This window comes from Camelina sativa, chromosome 19 (genome assembly GCF_030686135.1).
Source record: "Camelina sativa cultivar CO46 ecotype springtype chromosome 19, ASM3068613v1".
Taxonomy (NCBI): domain Eukaryota; kingdom Viridiplantae; phylum Streptophyta; class Magnoliopsida; order Brassicales; family Brassicaceae; genus Camelina; species Camelina sativa.
In genome coordinates this window covers 8,255,973-8,271,749 of record NC_141898.1, presented here as the reverse complement: position 1 = coordinate 8,271,749, position 15,777 = coordinate 8,255,973, and the positions used below count along the sequence as shown (strand labels likewise).

The following is a 15,777-nucleotide window of genomic DNA, read 5'->3' as shown; positions in this document are numbered from 1 at the left end:
CAGACTGATCATGATGACTCCTCTCTCTGTTGTGCTTTGCAGCTCAAAATGTTGCTTAAATTCAAGCCTAATTATGATGAAAATTCAACACTAGTATGAATATATCTGAATCTAAATTGCGTATACGTCTTGGATACATTCATATGGAGGAAGCGTAATGGGCCCATATTTCCTGAATGTGAATGTTTTATTTATCGTTTGGAGAAGGGGAAGGTACAACCGTGTGTGTAAACAAGGGAAGACTTGTAAAAGGAGTAGGGGCATGTACTTTTGTTGACCTTTTTACAAGGGCTGTCCTGACTCAATGAACGCTTCCATCAATCATCTCTATTTGTTGAAGTAGACCTGCAAATATGTTTGGCCAACTCTCTGCTAATTTCATATATAGATAAGCCTTTAATTACTCAGAGTCTCAGACTTCCCTTGCTCGTTGCTATTATTATGCAATGTAGTCTTTAATTAGATGTATAGTAAAATCTCCCCCATCAATATTTACAAATTAGAATATTTCAAAGAAAATGCCAAAAGGAACTCAAATTTGTCATTTTATCAGATTCAGATCATAGCATTAACGAACACCAGAGATTCGATATGTGATTTGTATCTCCAACCCTCCTGGACTAATCTAATCAGTTATCAAATAATTCCCCTTAATTTCTTTGCTTGCTCTGAACTGATCTTGGAACATATGAGCATCCAAGTGGACAATCATGGATTTCTGAAGCTTCTAGGCCGAGATCCACTATTCTGAAATATCCACCCTCTCCAATGATATAAGCTGTGTTGCGACGGGGAGTCTTCTACTTCTTCACCTTCTTGTTGTCTCTATCAAAAACCACAACCAATTTCTTCTCTTCGTGAATAAAAAACTCCCTGCCTTAACTCCAAATTGAAAACGAGTGAGTGGTTCCATATCAACTCTTAAGAACACCTTGTTCCACAACACTACATCAGGTTCAATCTTAACCGTAACCCAAATCTCCATCTGTTTGTTGTCGGCGCAGGTCTGAAACAACACAACAAGTTGCTCGTCTCTAACACTAGAAAGACTCACAGTGTCTTCATAAGAAGGGTGACCTAACGACAGACGAAGACGCGGTCCAAACCTCTCTGTTGTGAAATCAAAACAAATCAAGAAATCAGCCATCTCTTCCATTGATCGGTACATTTTTCGAGCAAACCAATAAGTATTTCTTTTGAGAGACACACCACGTGCATAACACTGTATATACCAGTCGGGAGGGACATCAAAAAAATCCATGAATTAGAGTTTAAGTCGTACACTTCGTACACAAAACGCATAGAGAAAGTATCAGGAAATCTCAAAATTTTGTAGTTGTGGCATGATTTGCTATTCTTGTATCCAATAGCATACCTATACGACTGCAGTGAGCTATAGAGTAGAGAGAAGTACTAATGGGCTCGAGCCACAAGGTTTGACACAAATACGGATTCCAAACAACGAGCTTAGTCAAGTCTTTTGTGATGCATAAGAGTAAACCGTCGCAGTGATAGACTAAAGATACATCGACTCGACTGGAATCGTCTAGGCTAATAAGTTTACCGTGATGGTTTATCGTTGGGTCAACGTTCTTATAAAAATTGATGTCCATCAAATAAACACGAGTATCCATCACCACGACCACCTTAAACTCGCTTGCAGCTGCGGCTTTTGCTTGAGCTTGAGCAAGGTGCTTCTTCGTAAAGAGGCAATCCTTGGATAAAGTGTTCCACGCTTTGCAAACAGACCGCACTGCTCTCAAAGATGTCATTGGAAGCCTAATGAGCACATTCTCTGCCAAATCCCTTGGAAGATCGGACATTATCGTCCTTTTTGCAGGTAACTCCTATTGGAGAGTTATATATGTAAAGGATAAATGTGTAACTAGTAGTGGTGAAAATTCTACGGATCTTATGTATATAAATTGTACTAACATCTCAATAATACAGAAGTCTTTCCTTACATGGTATCAGAGCATTAGGATCCAAAGACCTAGTTTTTTTTTTCTTCTTCTCGCCGCCTCCTTTTTCTTTCTTCGACTTTTCTTCCTCCTTGCTCCCCTTTCCATGGCGTCCTCTTCTGATGTCATTGACTCATCTGCTACCACAAACCTCCACACGGTCAATATGTCGAACGTCACCAAGCTCACTGCCTCCAACTTCTTGATGTGGAACCGTTAAGTGCGTGCTCTGCTTGCCGGCTATGGTCTCGCCGGTTACCTCGACGGATCTGTGGCTGCACCGGCTCCTACTGTTACGACGAATGGTGCTACTACGGTCAATCCTGATTACACGTTCTGGGAGCGCCAGGATCAACTCATTTACTCTTCTCTGTTGGGTGCAATTTCGGTGGAGGTTCAACCGGTCTTGTCTAAAACCACCACCTCTGCTCAGATCTGGAGTCTTCTCTCCTCTACCTATGCTCGTCCAAGTTGGGGCCACATTAAGCAGATCCATGAACAGATCCGCACATGGAAGAAGGGTTCTCATACGGTCGATGAATACGTTCAAGGCTTCATTACTCGTTTTGATCAGCTTGCTCTGCTTGGGAAACCTTATGAACCTGAAGAGCAAATTGATTATATTCTCGCCGGACTTCCAGAGGATTACAAACTGGTGATTGATCAAGTTGATGGACGTGACACACCCCCGTCTTTAACAACGTTGCATGAAAATTTGATCAACTATGAGTTGAAGCTTCTCTCCCAAGGTTCAGTTTCGTCGCTTGTTCCTATCACTGCTAATGCTGCGTCTTACAAGAGTTATGGCAATAACAACAATCCTCGTTCCTCCAACCGCTATGCCCCTCGCGGTCAACACCATCACCCTCGAGGATCTCAAGACCGTGACTACCAAGGTCGTTGCCAACTCTGTGGTGTCTTTGGCCATAATGCGCGAAGGTGTTCTCAGTTCCAGGCGTTTGGCTCCGCTTCTACCTCCTCTGGTGGTATTTATACACCGAGCATGCCATGGCAACCTCGTGCCAATGTTGCTACCATTCCCCCATATAATCCGGCTAATTGGATCATGGATAGTGGTGCTATGCATCACTTGACCTCTGATTTATCCAATCTTTCGCTTCATCAGCCTTACACCGGGGACGAGGAGGTTGCCTTAGCTGACGGCTTTGGTCTTAAGGTCGCTAATACGGGTTCCGGTTTACTTCCTACACCTTCTCGACATCTTGCTTTAACTGATCTCTTATATTTTCCGGATATTAGCAAGAACTTAATCTCTGTGTATAGATTGTGTAATGCTAATAACGTTGTGGTTGCCTTCTTCCCTGCTCATTTTCAGGTGATGGATCTGAACACGGGGGCCAAGTTACTCCAAGGCAGAACTAAGAATGGGTTGTATGAGTGGCCGGTACATCAAAACTCCATCAACGTTTTTGCGGCATCACTCTCACCAAAAACCAATTTCTCCACTTGGCATCTTAGACCATGTCATCCCTCTCTTTCCGTTTTAAAATCAATTGTCTCCAAATTCTCCTTACCTCTTTCTTTTTCCACACAAAACACTTTGTCTTGCTCAGATTGTTTTATCAATAAAAGTCACAAGATTCCATTTGCTTTAAACACAATTACTCTTCTCAACCTCTTGAATACATATATACTGATGTGTGGTCTTCTCCTATAATATCCTCTGAAAATTTCAAATACTATCTTGTTTTGGTTGATCACTTTACAAGATACACTTGGCTTTATCCCCTCAAACAAAAATCTCAAGTTGAAGATGTTTTTGTTGCCTTTAAGGCTCTAGTGGAGAATCGGTTTCAAACCAAAATTCGCACATTGTATTCGGATAATGGTGGTGAGTTTATTGCCTTACGTTCATTTTTGGCTCAACACGGCATCTCGCATTTCACTACACCACCGCATACACCGGAACATAACGATATCTCCGAGAGGAAGCATCGGCATATAGTTGAAACGGGCCTCACGATGCTTAATCATGCTCGTGTACCGTGTTCTTATTGGCCTTATGCCTTTGCGACGGCGGTCTATTTGATCAATCGGATGAACACCGATGTGCTTCAAGGCGACTCTCCCTACATGCGTCTTTTCAAGACAACACCAAACTATCTCAAGCTACGGGTATTTGGATGTGTCTGCTACCCTTGGTTGCGTCGATATCGCCACAATAAGCTTGAGCCGCATTCCACACCGTGTGTGTTTGTAGGGTATTCACTCACACAGAGTGCGTACTTATGCTTGGACGTCAAGCAACACCGGGTTTACGTATCTCGGCATGTTCAGTTCGAAGAAACACAATATCCCTTTGCTACCACTCCCTCGTTCAGTGTATCACCTCTGCATGTGCCGTCGACCACCGTTGATTCACACAGTTGGAATTCGGCCACTCCGTTGCCACTTGCATCGCCTTCACCATCCCCTTCTTCTGCGCCTCCGTGTTCAGATCATCACTCTCCAGCACCAATGGCATCACCGGCAATAGTAACGTCATCTGGTTCTCCGGTGTCGTCTCGTACACCGGACATACCCTCGTCGTTGTCCCCGTCATCGTCGTCCGCCTCGCCTGATGTCGATCATGAGACTCGCACCAAATGGGCTCCTGATCCTTCATCCATTTCGGCCCAACAAGGTCCAACACAACCTCTGAGCCCAGTATCACCAAGCCCAATTTCACCAAGTTCATCAAGCGATCCATCTCCACCTTCATCGTCTTCTCGATCCGATACGACATCCCCATCCACTTCGTCTCCGACGCCTGATATTGACTCTCCGGCTAGTGTGTCGTCTCCACCACCACAAAATCTACACCCAATGCAAACACGGTCAAAGAATTACATTAGCAAGCCGAAGACGAAGTTTAGTCTTGCCGCTTCCCTTTCACCGGTCATTCCGACAACGGTTGCTCAAGCACTCAAGGATCCCAACTGGAGAAATGCGATGGCTGAAGAGATTAATGCACAAATTAGGGAACATTCGTGGAATCTCGAGGAACCGACGACTGCTCAGAATGTCATAAGCTGTAAGTGGATCTTTACCTTGAAATATAAACATGATGGATCGATCGACAAATACAAAGCCAGGCTAGTTGCTCGTGGATTCAATCAGCAATATGACATTGATTATTCTGATACATTTAGTCCAGTTATCAAATCCAGGACTATACGTCTGGTTCTCGAGGTTGCTGTGAAACGTGATTGGGCGATTCAACAAGTAGACATCAACAATGCTTTTCTTCAGGGAACTGTTCAAGAGGAGGTTTATGTATCACAACCTCCAGGCTTTGTGGATCGTGACAGACCTCATCATGTGTGTAGATTGCAGAAAGCGTTGTATGGTTTAAAACAGGCTCCTAGAGCGTGGTATCAAGAACTTCGGTAATTTCTTTTACAATCGGGGTTCAAGACGTCTTTGGCGGATAATTCACTGTTTATCTACAAACATGGTCGAGATTATGTCTATGTTCTTGTTTATGTGGATGACATTATCATCACTGGTCCAACGTATTTGGTGAAGGCGTTTCATGCTTCCTTGGCTCATCGGTTCTCACTTAAAGACCTTGGTCCTTTGAGTTATTTCTTAGGCATTGAGGCGACTAGAACATCAAAGGGGCTTCATTTGATGCAGCGCAAGTACATCACTGATCTCTTAGCAAAGACGAATATGCTTGACTCTAAACTTGTTCCCACGCCTATGTCGTCCTCCTCCACACTTACGGTTTTGTCTGGGACACCACTTGCGGATGCCAAGGACTATCGAATGGTGGTTGGCAGCCTTCAATACTTGGCGTTCACGAGACCTGATATTGCTTTCTCGGTAAATCGTTTATCCCAATTTCTGCATAAACCGACTAATGCACATTGGCAGGCGGTTAAGCGTGTATTGCGTTATCTTAATGGTACTCGCTCTCTTGGTATTTTCCTACGCCGAGATGCTCCGCTCACGGTCCATGCGTTTTTTGATGCTGATTGGGGTCGTGATCGTGCCAACTACGTCTCCACCAATGCTTACATTATCTACTTTGGTGGTAGTCCCATCTCCTGGTCCTCCAAGAAACAGCACAGTGTGTCTCGTTCCTCCACAGAAGCCGAGTATCGCTCTGTTGCGAATACAACCTCTGAACTGCGGTGGGTTTGCTCGTTGCTTCAAGAAATGGGTATTATGTTACCATTAGCTCCTGTTATCTACTGTGATAACATTGGTGCTACTTACCTGTGTGCAAACCCGGTATTCCATACCAAGATGAAACACATTGCTATTGATTATCACTTTGTCCGAGAGCACGTTCAATCGGGTGTCTTGCGTGTTGCTCACATATCTGGAGATGATCAGCACGCGGATGCATTGACTAAACCTCTACCGGGTCCTCGCTTTCATACCCTTAATGTCAAGATTAGAGTGCAGAAACTCCCTCCATCTTAAGGGGGCGTATAGGAGAGTTATATATGTAAAGGATAAATGTGTAACTAGTAGTGGTGAAAACTCTACGGATCTTATGTATATATATTGTACAAACATCTCAATAATACAGAAGTCTTTCCTTACAACTCCTTCTTCGTTGATGTTTTTTTGCTTGAGCAAGGTCGATGTAATGGTGATTAGGATTTTTCTATAGTCGATTAATTAAGTTACGTGTATTTTGTCCCACGTATACTTTGTCTACTGCCTCATAAGTCATATGGGAATCGACTTTTAAATTTTCTAGTCTTGGGGTATTCCGTTAATTTGTAAGGTCTTTGGCCCATTTTAAGCCCAATCACTCAATCTAGCATACTCCAGACCGGACAAGATCTTCGCAGATCGGCGAAACTGTGCAGTTTTATTTTTTGCCTTTTCAGATCGGACAAGATCAGATTTAGACCATTCCACCATGAGTCTTATTTTGACAAGCTAGCCGACACTGCTGAAAAGCTAAAAAAGAAGAATTCTATGTTGTCTTTTTACCGGTGGCCACTGGCCAGTGTGGACCCTTCAATAAAAGAGTAAAGAGACAGCCTGTAATCTCTATATCACTCCCAAACCGCCCCCTCCGGTTTCCCGGTAATCACGTCACGTTCCCCATTCTCTCACTCACCGACACAACACAACACAACACAACCTCTTCTCTAATTTACACAACTTCTCCATGATCTACCACGATATTACTACTAATCATATATCAATTAACTCATGTAAATTTTAAACTTTACATACTCAACAAAAAATATCGACTATATTTTGTAGCATTAATTAGATTATCAATAACTACAGTAATATTATAATTCGTGATTCGCGTTCTTCATTAAGATGCTTTGTCTAGTTGTACTCGCACGCGGTGGTCCAGTTAAGCAAATCCAACGATTAAAAACAGCTCTCATTTACAGATCTATTATGAACCGTCGGATATCTAGATCTCATTGTCTGAACACAGTTTGATGAAACTAGGAATGAATCTGGACGAAATTACGATCTTACACCACCCCCCCTCGTGAGCTTCGTATATATAAAGCTTCTACGCCCCTCCTTCACCTTCGTACTACTACTACCAGTCTTCTTTAGCTCCAACCTCCATTACTTAATCTCTCTCTCTGTCTCCTCTTTTAAGGTATGTTATCTTTTTCATCGATTCATACGTTCGTTCTCAAGACTCTGCGTTTGAACAAAGTGTCCATTTTTGTGATTATTCGAATTTGAATTTGAACCATGTGTTGTGTTGATTTATAGATCTAGTTATTGAATCTAGTTATCTAGATCCCAATTTGAAAGTTGATTGAAGTTTCTTATGTGTTTTACACTTTTCTGATTGATCTTTGTTCATTTCTATGCTCTGTTAGGTTTGTTTCTTGTTGAATCGGATCGGGAAAAAATGGAATCTTTTTTGTTCACCTCTGAATCCGTCAACGAGGGACATCCCGACAAGCTTTGTGATCAGATCTCTGACGCTATCCTCGATGCTTGCCTTGAACAAGACCCTGAGAGCAAAGTTGCTTGTGAGACCTGTACCAAGACTAACATGGTCATGGTATTTGGAGAAATCACCACCAAGGCTAACGTTGATTACGAGCAGATTGTTCGTAAGACTTGCCGTGAGATTGGTTTCGTATCTGCCGATGTTGGTCTAGATGCTGACAACTGCAAGGTTCTTGTCAACATCGAGCAACAGAGTCCTGATATTGCACAAGGTGTTCATGGTCATCTCACCAAGAAGCCAGAGGAGGTTGGAGCTGGTGACCAAGGTCACATGTTTGGGTACGCTACTGATGAGACACCTGAGCTCATGCCTCTTACTCACGTTCTCGCCACTAAGCTTGGAGCTAAGCTCACTGAAGTTCGCAAGAATGGAACTTGCCCTTGGTTGAGGCCAGACGGTAAGACTCAAGTCACTATTGAGTACTTGAACGAAAACGGAGCTATGGTTCCTGTACGTGTACACACTGTTCTCATCTCAACACAGCACGATGAGACTGTGACTAACGATGAGATCGCAGCTGATCTTAAAGAGCATGTGATCAAGCCTGTGATCCCAGAGAAGTACCTTGATGAGAAGACCATCTTCCATCTCAACCCATCTGGTCGTTTTGTGATCGGAGGTCCTCACGGAGATGCAGGGCTTACCGGCCGTAAGATCATCATCGACACCTACGGTGGATGGGGTGCACACGGAGGTGGTGCTTTCTCCGGAAAGGACCCAACCAAGGTTGACAGGAGTGGTGCTTACATCGTTAGGCAAGCAGCTAAGAGCATTGTTGCCAGTGGGCTAGCAAGGCGGTGCATCGTGCAAGTCTCATACGCCATTGGTGTCCCTGAGCCATTGTCTGTGTTCGTGGACAGTTATGGAACCGGGAAGATACCAGACAAGGAGATTTTGGAGATTGTTAAGGAGAGTTTTGATTTCAGGCCAGGTATGATCTCCATTAACTTGGATTTGAAGAGAGGAGGTAACGGTAGGTTCTTGAAGACTGCCGCTTATGGCCACTTTGGAAGGGACGATGCTGATTTCACCTGGGAGGTAGTGAAGCCACTCAAGTCTAACAAGGTCCAAGCTTGAAACCTGAACTCAATCTCAGGTTTTTAGCCTCTCTGTTCTGTCCAGATTTGGGTCTCGTTCTCCTGTATTTTAGGCTCTTTGTGGCTTTTTAGTTTCAACTCTGAGATGGGTTTATTCAATTTTTTTTCACACTTTGGAGAAAAAAAAGCTAAGCAATTGGGAAATTTATATAATTATTTATTATTATATGGTACTGTACTACTGTTGTGGTAAGAAAGTTAATTTCATAATTTGTATTTCTTGCTTCTTTTGAGAAGAAAATTATATGATGAAGAGTATTCAATATCAGTATCCTTTGTTTGCATTATCAATGTCAAAAGAATTGGACAACATTTTGTGACAAGTTTTTAAACAGAGGCAAGCAAATACTGCTATTTGTGAAATCAGAGACGGAAGAAACCAAAAGATGATGAGATCATAAGTGCACTTGTGTGATTACATGAGCACACACATCACATCAGGTCCCGTTTGGACACCAGCCATTATTGTCTCTCTTTTTCTCGTCGAACTAATATAGAATTCACAAATTTGACTTTTGAGATCAAACATGAAGAGATTAGAGTGCACTGGTGATTCCAAGAATGCATACATCAGCTTCCACGAGACAGGCATCTTTGAGCAACAGTCCACTGTTTGGCTGCGTGAAATAAACCATTGATACATATTTAACCCATCCGTTCTCCGAGCTTGATCGGCTAAACCATTTAGTAACTGCAAAACGGATACAAAGTACAGATCAAGAAGTGAACGTATTCACATTCATATAACAAGTATCAAGAAATGAGTTTGTGGGTGTTTTTACCTTTCCCAGCAATGTGCCTGCCTTGTAACTGATCAAATATTCGTATCGTAAACTCTGCAAACATCTTTGTACCGTCTGAAATGGTTTCAGGATCTACAAGGATCAGATAAATAGAAAGATGGGTTCCTATTCCTTGCTTTGTTCCCGTTGGATAAAACCTTATCTTCCTGCATTAGAACAATTTTATTAGCTTCAAAACTACGGTTTAGGGACTGGTGACAAATATGTTGTTACCATTTTCTATCGCCAGCGAAGAAAGCATTTGAGTCATAGCTTTCTTTGTCTAACTTGGAGAAATTCTCAATTTTCCAGACGTGCTTAGTGCTATTAGCATCTTTAATCATTGAAAAACATTCTCCTCTCCCACTTCTTCTCTCTTTGGAAACAAACACATCAGCTCCAAACATACATGTGTCTTCGATGAGGTAACCGTTTGACTCATCAGAGAAGGTACCGGTGGGGATGAATTTATCGAATCCCCATTCACGCTTGACAGCATGAAATCGTCTCTCCTTTCCTGCAACACGAAATGCATATTAAGGGTGGGACAAAGATTAGAGAAACATGCAAACTTGAAGAAGTGAAAAAAAAGAAGTTACAAATCTACCTTGAAGGATCAGATAACTATCTGTGTTTTGATCCAGCAAATACAGACGGAAAACAGCGCAAACCTCCCACCCTGGACTTAATGAACTAGAGTCTGCAAGAGCCAAGTAAACAGAAACATGATCTTTCGTGTTCTTGCTCTTATTTCCATTTGGGTACAGAACAAGTTTCCTGCAAGCAAAACCACATTTTCTGTTAGACATGTTAAAAGTAACGCACAGTAATTGACTAGTGTATGATTGGACAGCCTAAAATAGAAACCAAGATGGTCCCAGATTTTTACATGGAAAACAATCCACTTATGAGTTGAAAAAATGACCAGAGAGACTTTATACTAGTCCACTATGCAGAGAGAAAAAAGGAAGATTGAAAAGTGTCTTTTCAATAAAAGAAAGTTTTTGAAAACATAACTAGTACTACTGACCACACCCTAAAAAGCAATGCAGAATAGGATCCATTAACAAAAAGCACTAAAATATTGAGGCATGTTCCAACAATAAGCAGGGTTTAAGATACCAGCACGTGCGATGATTATTAATGTCAAGCAGAAAAGGGTTTTGTTAATAAATTTAAAAAGAAGAAGAACAAAGTTGTGTAATAACGATGCCATACCATTTGTAACCCCCAGCTTCAAAGCTCTCAGTTTCATATCTCTCTATAGCATGCTTTGTAAGGAGTGAGAAAGACTCTATCTTGACCATGTAATGCGTTGGTGGGGCATCAGATATAGACTTTATAATTTCTGCAAGCATTTCTCACAAAAGTTACCTTTGTGCAAATTTATATGTACATTTTTACCTTTAAGTGAAAGGGGAAATGGATCTCTAATTACACTCTTCACAAAAAGACATCACAACACTATTATCCAAAGGTTGAAGTATCAGATTTAGGAAGAAGTAAAAAATTGGTTTTAGATGATATGCTTACGGAAGACAGTTAATTGGACTCTTAAATGACCCCTCAAACATACTTTCATGAATTACAGTGTAACAAAATATAAATATAAGTGGACCATTGATGATATCGGATATGAAAAAATATAGAGGAAGGGAGAGATGATACCATCATGATCACCACCGGAACTGGCCATGAGAAGATATGCAGAAACCAAAAAAGAAACTAGTGAATATGCAGGTAAGCATCAATCTGTTAACAGTTAAGCTTCTATTTTTATAGGTGAAAGAAACTAGACCGCATTTTAGGATCAAACCTTTATACTTTGCTTGAAAGGATTAAACTTTTTCCATGCATGAGAAGACTTATTCCCCTGTGAGGTTGCAGAACCAAAAAGCAAGAATATACATTAACTTAGCAAGCATATACTGTACCAACCCCCAGACAAGGGGATTCCAGAAGGGAATACAAAGATGTAAAGAGGTTGGAGACAACAAGCATCACTTGAAAACCATGAAAAAGGATCACTTGTTGAATTTTTTAATTCCTTAATAAAAAATCAAAGATCCTGTGCATTTTAGTATATAACACATACAATGGAGAGAAACTTTACTAAAAGTGTTGAACGAACAATCAAGCCAGATGATTTAAAAGTCACCTCAGTGATTTAGTTCCGATCTACAAAGTAACATGTAGATAAAATTTCTTCAATCAAAAAAACACCACAACACATTGGGATATATGACAAGGTGCTGACATTGTGTAACTAGACTGAGCAAGCTTCCTGATCAAAAATTTCTCTGCTTTTTGCAAACTAAACAAAAACAAAATATGCTTTTGCTACTCTTTACATTTTGATAAAAAGATATAGAAGAAGCAAAAGGAAGAAACACAGAGCATTTTTTGAACTATTCTTTGAAATGTTCGCAAGGCAAAAGTTATACAGAGCCGAAGTCTTTGACACTGCATAAAACCTGAGAATTTATACCTCATCGATAATGTCTCTGAGGGCACGATAAGGAGAAAAGCAAGTCAAGTTTTTGGCGAGAACCTGTTCGTGAGAGCTGAATGATCTGGGTTTTTTTCGTAGGGGTGAAATCATCGAAACTTCAGTGAAGCACGAAGCTTGTACACCATATTCCCATCTTTCTTCGTTTCCATCTTTCTTCGCTGCCATCGTCGTCTTCGCGAGAAACTCTGCGTTTGTTTTCCGGCTATTTCGATTTTGTACGGGTTTAATGTTAATTTTCGGATAAAATCAAACCGGAAAACCGGTCCAATCGTTAAGTTGCTTCTTAAAGCCACGTCACGTGACTTTTAAATTAGGAAGATGACGTGGCTTTAATTAGGAAGGTCTTTGACCAATACCGTGGTCGCTCATGCATCTGATTATGACCGTTTCTCTTCCTTGTTTTGATCAGAGAGAGAGAGAGAGAGAGAGAGAGTGAAACGAAATTGATCGGCCAGTGAGTTACGACGACGAGGACGGAGAAAGACGAAAGAAGGCGATGACTTCTTCAGAGACGCCGACGCAATCTTACAGCGAGAAATGGTATTGGGACGATCGTTACACGAACGAATCTGAACCGTTCGATTGGTACCAGAAGTATCCGTCATTAGCTCCTCTCATTAATCTCTATGTTCCTCACCGTAATCAACGAGTCCTCGTCGTTGGCTGTGGAAACTCAGGTTTACAATACACAAATCTATAGGGTTTCTACAGTTTTTGCATTGGATCCGTTTTGATTTTTTTTTTTTTTTTAAGTTTTTTTTTTTGGGAATAATGCAGCGTTCAGCGAAGGGATGATGGATGATGGATACGAAGATGTTGTCAGTATCGATATTTCCTCTGTTGTGATTGATACTATGGTTAAGAAATACTCTGATCGTCCTCAGCTCAAATGTACGTTTTCTCTTTTTTTTTTTTGGTTTTGATTTCTTCTGCTTAGTGCTTGCATTTTTGTGGGGGAGAGATCATAGGAATTGTTCAAATTGGCTTATAGTTTTGATGTATTTGCGTCTGCCTTGATTGCTTGATTACAAGATTGATCATGTGACAATAGATTTGAAGATGGATGTGCGTGATATGAAGGCATTTGAAGATGCTTCTTTTGATGCTGTTATTGATAAGGGTATGTATGCTTCATACATGTTTAAATCCCATTACTAGCTGCAATGCATTTTTTTTTTTTTTTTTTTTCATGTAATAACGGTTTTGGACTTTTTTCTTGTGTGTTTCAGGAACCTTAGACTCCATTTTGGTGAGTGAGCTGAGGTCTACTTTTTTTTGTTTTACTTATTTGTATATCTCTAGAGGTTATGATTTTCTCACGAAAAGTCTTATCCTTTTTTTTTTTTTTTTTTTTTTTGTAGTGTGGGAGCAATTCGAGGCAATACTCAACACAAATGCTTGAGGAAGTTTGGAGGTACTTTTATACCAACGATACACGGCACGAAATGTTGAATGGTTTCTGTTTTATTTATTCATTCTGGCTTCTTCTTTTTATTATTATTTCTTTCTTGATCCTTTGCACCTATAATGAAAGCAGTTGATGAAAATCTATAGGGTCCTCAAGGATAAAGGAGTCTGTATCTTGGTATAAAACCCTCATCTCCGGTTTTAATTAGTATTATGTTTGTTTCTATGCACATTGTTGTTTAATTGGTTCTCTGCAGATTACATATGGAGCTCCCAATTACCGTCTTCGATTGCTTGCCGAATCATGCTCTTGGGCAACCAAACTTCATGTGATAGGTCAGCTGACCAATTTGTATCTTGTAACATGCCCTCTTGTACCTATTTGTGGACAAGAGTCCCTAGTCCTCCGCTAATTAAACTAAGACTAGTTGTCTTTTTCTTTTTCTTTGTCTTGCAGACAAAAGTTTATCCGATCAACCGTCAGAAACCCCAAAATGGGAACTGACAACACCTCTTCCTCTAGATGCTGAGGGAAGTTCAGTGGAATCTGCGATTGGCAAAAGCCCTGATGTTCATTACATCTATGTCTGTATTAAGGTGTGCGGTTGGTTTGATGCTCACTCCTGAAATGTTTTCTACAGCGTTTTCTGGATAACCATTTGCATATTCTGGCTTTATTTCATATGATTGACCCACACTCTCTTCCGCATCTTTAAACTCGGTCTGAGATTCACATGTCTTTTTTCTTATGAAAATTGTCTCAGGATGAGTCGTTGAAGATGGAGGCAGACGCACCATGAAGTCGTGGGAACGTTTTCTTTTTTTAAAAAAAAAATATCTTGAGTTCAGGATTACTCCGTAACTAGAGGACCAAAACTTAAAATTTTATTGCCAATGGTAAATGTTGGTTTTCTTTACACCGAATCACTGAGATTGCATTCTCTTCCTCTATAGAAATGTCAACATACAACAAATACAACAAAAGCATTGAAATTAATTACATTTTTACTAAAGTTATATCTATCATCATTCTAAAATTCCAACTCCAACCCTTTTAATGTCAGAAAACAAAGATGAAACAAAACCCTCTAACCCTGAATGAGACAAAAGACACTCCCACTAATGCTAACTTGCACTTGCCTTTCTCTCTCTTTTTATAAAAAAAAAATCCATGTTCATGAAAAACAAAAAAGTATCAGGGTTTAAGGTGATACGACGACAAACAAAAGATCAAGGAAAAGAGAAATGGAAAATCAGGCAAACCAACTCACGGCCGCCAAGGTGATACCGATATAAATCTGGCAAACCAATTCTATATAAATGCATGTCAACATACAAATGCAACAACAGACCAATAGCATGAAATTAGTGACAATATAATAATATCTTCATTACAATGTTTACTAAGTTAAATATCATCACTGTGAAATGGAATTTTAAAATTAAAACATAAGACATCAGTAAAGATATTCACTGATTGCCAATACATTGAAATTGTTTACATTTTATGATAACAAATTAAATTTAGATAGATGTCACCAAGTTCTTTTTTTGAAGTACTGTTGATTTTTCTTTTCGAATTTAATGTTAAATTATATTCAAAAGAAAAAATTACAGTGTTACAACTAGTGCATCGTTTATTTTGAACTTAAAAACTTAGCTAGTAACCTGAGAACAAACTTAGCGTAAAATCAAACAAGAGATTGTAACCAAAGTTGGAAACCCTCATCATAGCGACGATCTCCCAAGCGACCAATAGCTAAAAGCTGGTCGCGTATTTGTCTCTCCACCCAGCCGATCAAAATATCAACTGACTTCGGTGCATCTCCATGTCTTCTCTCATTTCGCTCTCGCCATACCGTATACACCACCACTTGAAAAACATATCGAAGAAGAAAACCCTCAACCCGAGGCAGTTGAGACTGCGAGATGTGAGCTAGTAACGAAACTCAATTCGTTGTGTAGCTAGCCTTGAACAAACCTTTAGCCAGTGCAGACCAAATAGCCAAGACAAAAGCACAGGAGAAAAAAAGATGGTCCCGAGTTTCCAGAGCAG

General features: G+C 40.5%; 3 protein-coding genes and 1 pseudogene across 7 annotated transcripts; 2 read left to right on the top strand and 2 right to left on the bottom strand.

Moving 5' to 3' along the window:
* Window positions 1–650: 650 nt before the first annotated feature.
* LOC109130800 (putative F-box protein At3g17620 pseudogene) lies at window positions 651–2,090 on the bottom strand (annotated as a pseudogene).
* Window positions 2,091–7,284: 5,194 nt separating this feature from the next.
* LOC104765582 (S-adenosylmethionine synthase 4) lies at window positions 7,285–9,288 on the top strand. The gene is made up of 2 exons (XM_010489316.3): window positions 7,285–7,557; window positions 7,787–9,288. Exon 2 carries the CDS (start codon window positions 7,819–7,821, stop codon window positions 8,998–9,000), a length of 1,182 nt encoding a protein of 393 aa, XP_010487618.1. The 5' UTR covers window positions 7,285–7,557; window positions 7,787–7,818; the 3' UTR covers window positions 9,001–9,288.
* On the bottom strand, window positions 9,284–12,556 carry LOC104765583 (MATH domain and coiled-coil domain-containing protein At3g58220-like). 4 transcript variants are annotated; one of them, XM_010489318.3, is made up of 8 exons: window positions 12,291–12,556; window positions 11,619–11,675; window positions 11,471–11,490; window positions 11,021–11,150; window positions 10,410–10,579; window positions 10,037–10,319; window positions 9,803–9,969; window positions 9,284–9,711 (listed from the first exon to the last, which is right to left on the bottom strand). In XM_010489318.3, exons 4-8 carry the CDS (start codon window positions 11,107–11,109, stop codon window positions 9,557–9,559), a joined length of 864 nt encoding a protein of 287 aa, XP_010487620.1. In that variant the 5' UTR covers window positions 11,110–11,150; window positions 11,471–11,490; window positions 11,619–11,675; window positions 12,291–12,556; the 3' UTR covers window positions 9,284–9,556. The 4 variants fall into 4 exon arrangements, with proteins under 4 accessions (XP_010487620.1, XP_010487621.1, XP_087359094.1 ...); XM_010489319.3 differs by having other exon boundaries at window positions 12,354–12,514; XM_087502968.1 differs by lacking the exon at window positions 12,291–12,556 and having other exon boundaries at window positions 11,619–11,734.
* A 117-nt stretch (window positions 12,557–12,673) lies between these two features.
* LOC104765581 (uncharacterized) lies at window positions 12,674–14,734 on the top strand. Of its 2 annotated transcripts, none has more exons than XR_015591560.1 (9): window positions 12,674–12,991; window positions 13,092–13,205; window positions 13,366–13,434; window positions 13,544–13,563; window positions 13,676–13,728; window positions 13,852–13,899; window positions 13,979–14,057; window positions 14,179–14,318; window positions 14,486–14,734. XR_015591560.1 is itself a non-coding variant. In XM_087502969.1 (9 exons), the coding sequence occupies exons 1-9, from the start codon at window positions 12,811–12,813 to the stop codon at window positions 14,519–14,521; spliced, it is 723 nt and encodes a 240-aa protein (XP_087359095.1). In that variant the 5' UTR covers window positions 12,685–12,810; the 3' UTR covers window positions 14,522–14,734. The 2 variants fall into 2 exon arrangements, 1 of the variants encoding a protein (XP_087359095.1); XM_087502969.1 differs by having other exon boundaries at window positions 12,685–12,991; window positions 13,869–13,899.
* Window positions 14,735–15,777: the final 1,043 nt, after the last annotated feature.

What these genes read in the sequence shown, in the direction of transcription:
- LOC104765581 (XM_087502969.1), top strand. Translation starts at nt 12,811, where the DNA reads ATGACTTCTTCAGAGACGCCGACGCAATCTTACAGCGAGAAATGGTAT. An exon ending in ATGCTTGAGGAAGTTTGGAG is followed by an intron (nt 13,729 to 13,868) that starts GTACTTTTATAC and finishes GAAAATCTATAG; the next exon opens with GGTCCTCAAGGATAAAGGAG. An exon ending in ACATCTATGTCTGTATTAAG is followed by an intron (nt 14,319 to 14,485) that starts GTGTGCGGTTGG and finishes AAATTGTCTCAG; the next exon opens with GATGAGTCGTTGAAGATGGA.
- LOC104765583 (XM_010489317.3), bottom strand. Translation starts at nt 11,498, where the DNA reads ATGGCCAGTTCCGGTGGTGATCATGATG. An exon ending in TTCCGGTGGTGATCATGATG is followed by an intron (nt 11,151 to 11,470) that starts GTATCATCTCTC and finishes AAATGCTTGCAG; the next exon opens with AAATTATAAAGTCTATATCT. An exon ending in TTCGCTGGCGATAGAAAATG is followed by an intron (nt 9,970 to 10,036) that starts GTAACAACATAT and finishes GTTCTAATGCAG; the next exon opens with GAAGATAAGGTTTTATCCAA.
- LOC104765582 (XM_010489316.3), top strand. Translation starts at nt 7,819, where the DNA reads ATGGAATCTTTTTTGTTCACCTCTGAATCCGTCAACGAGGGACATCCC.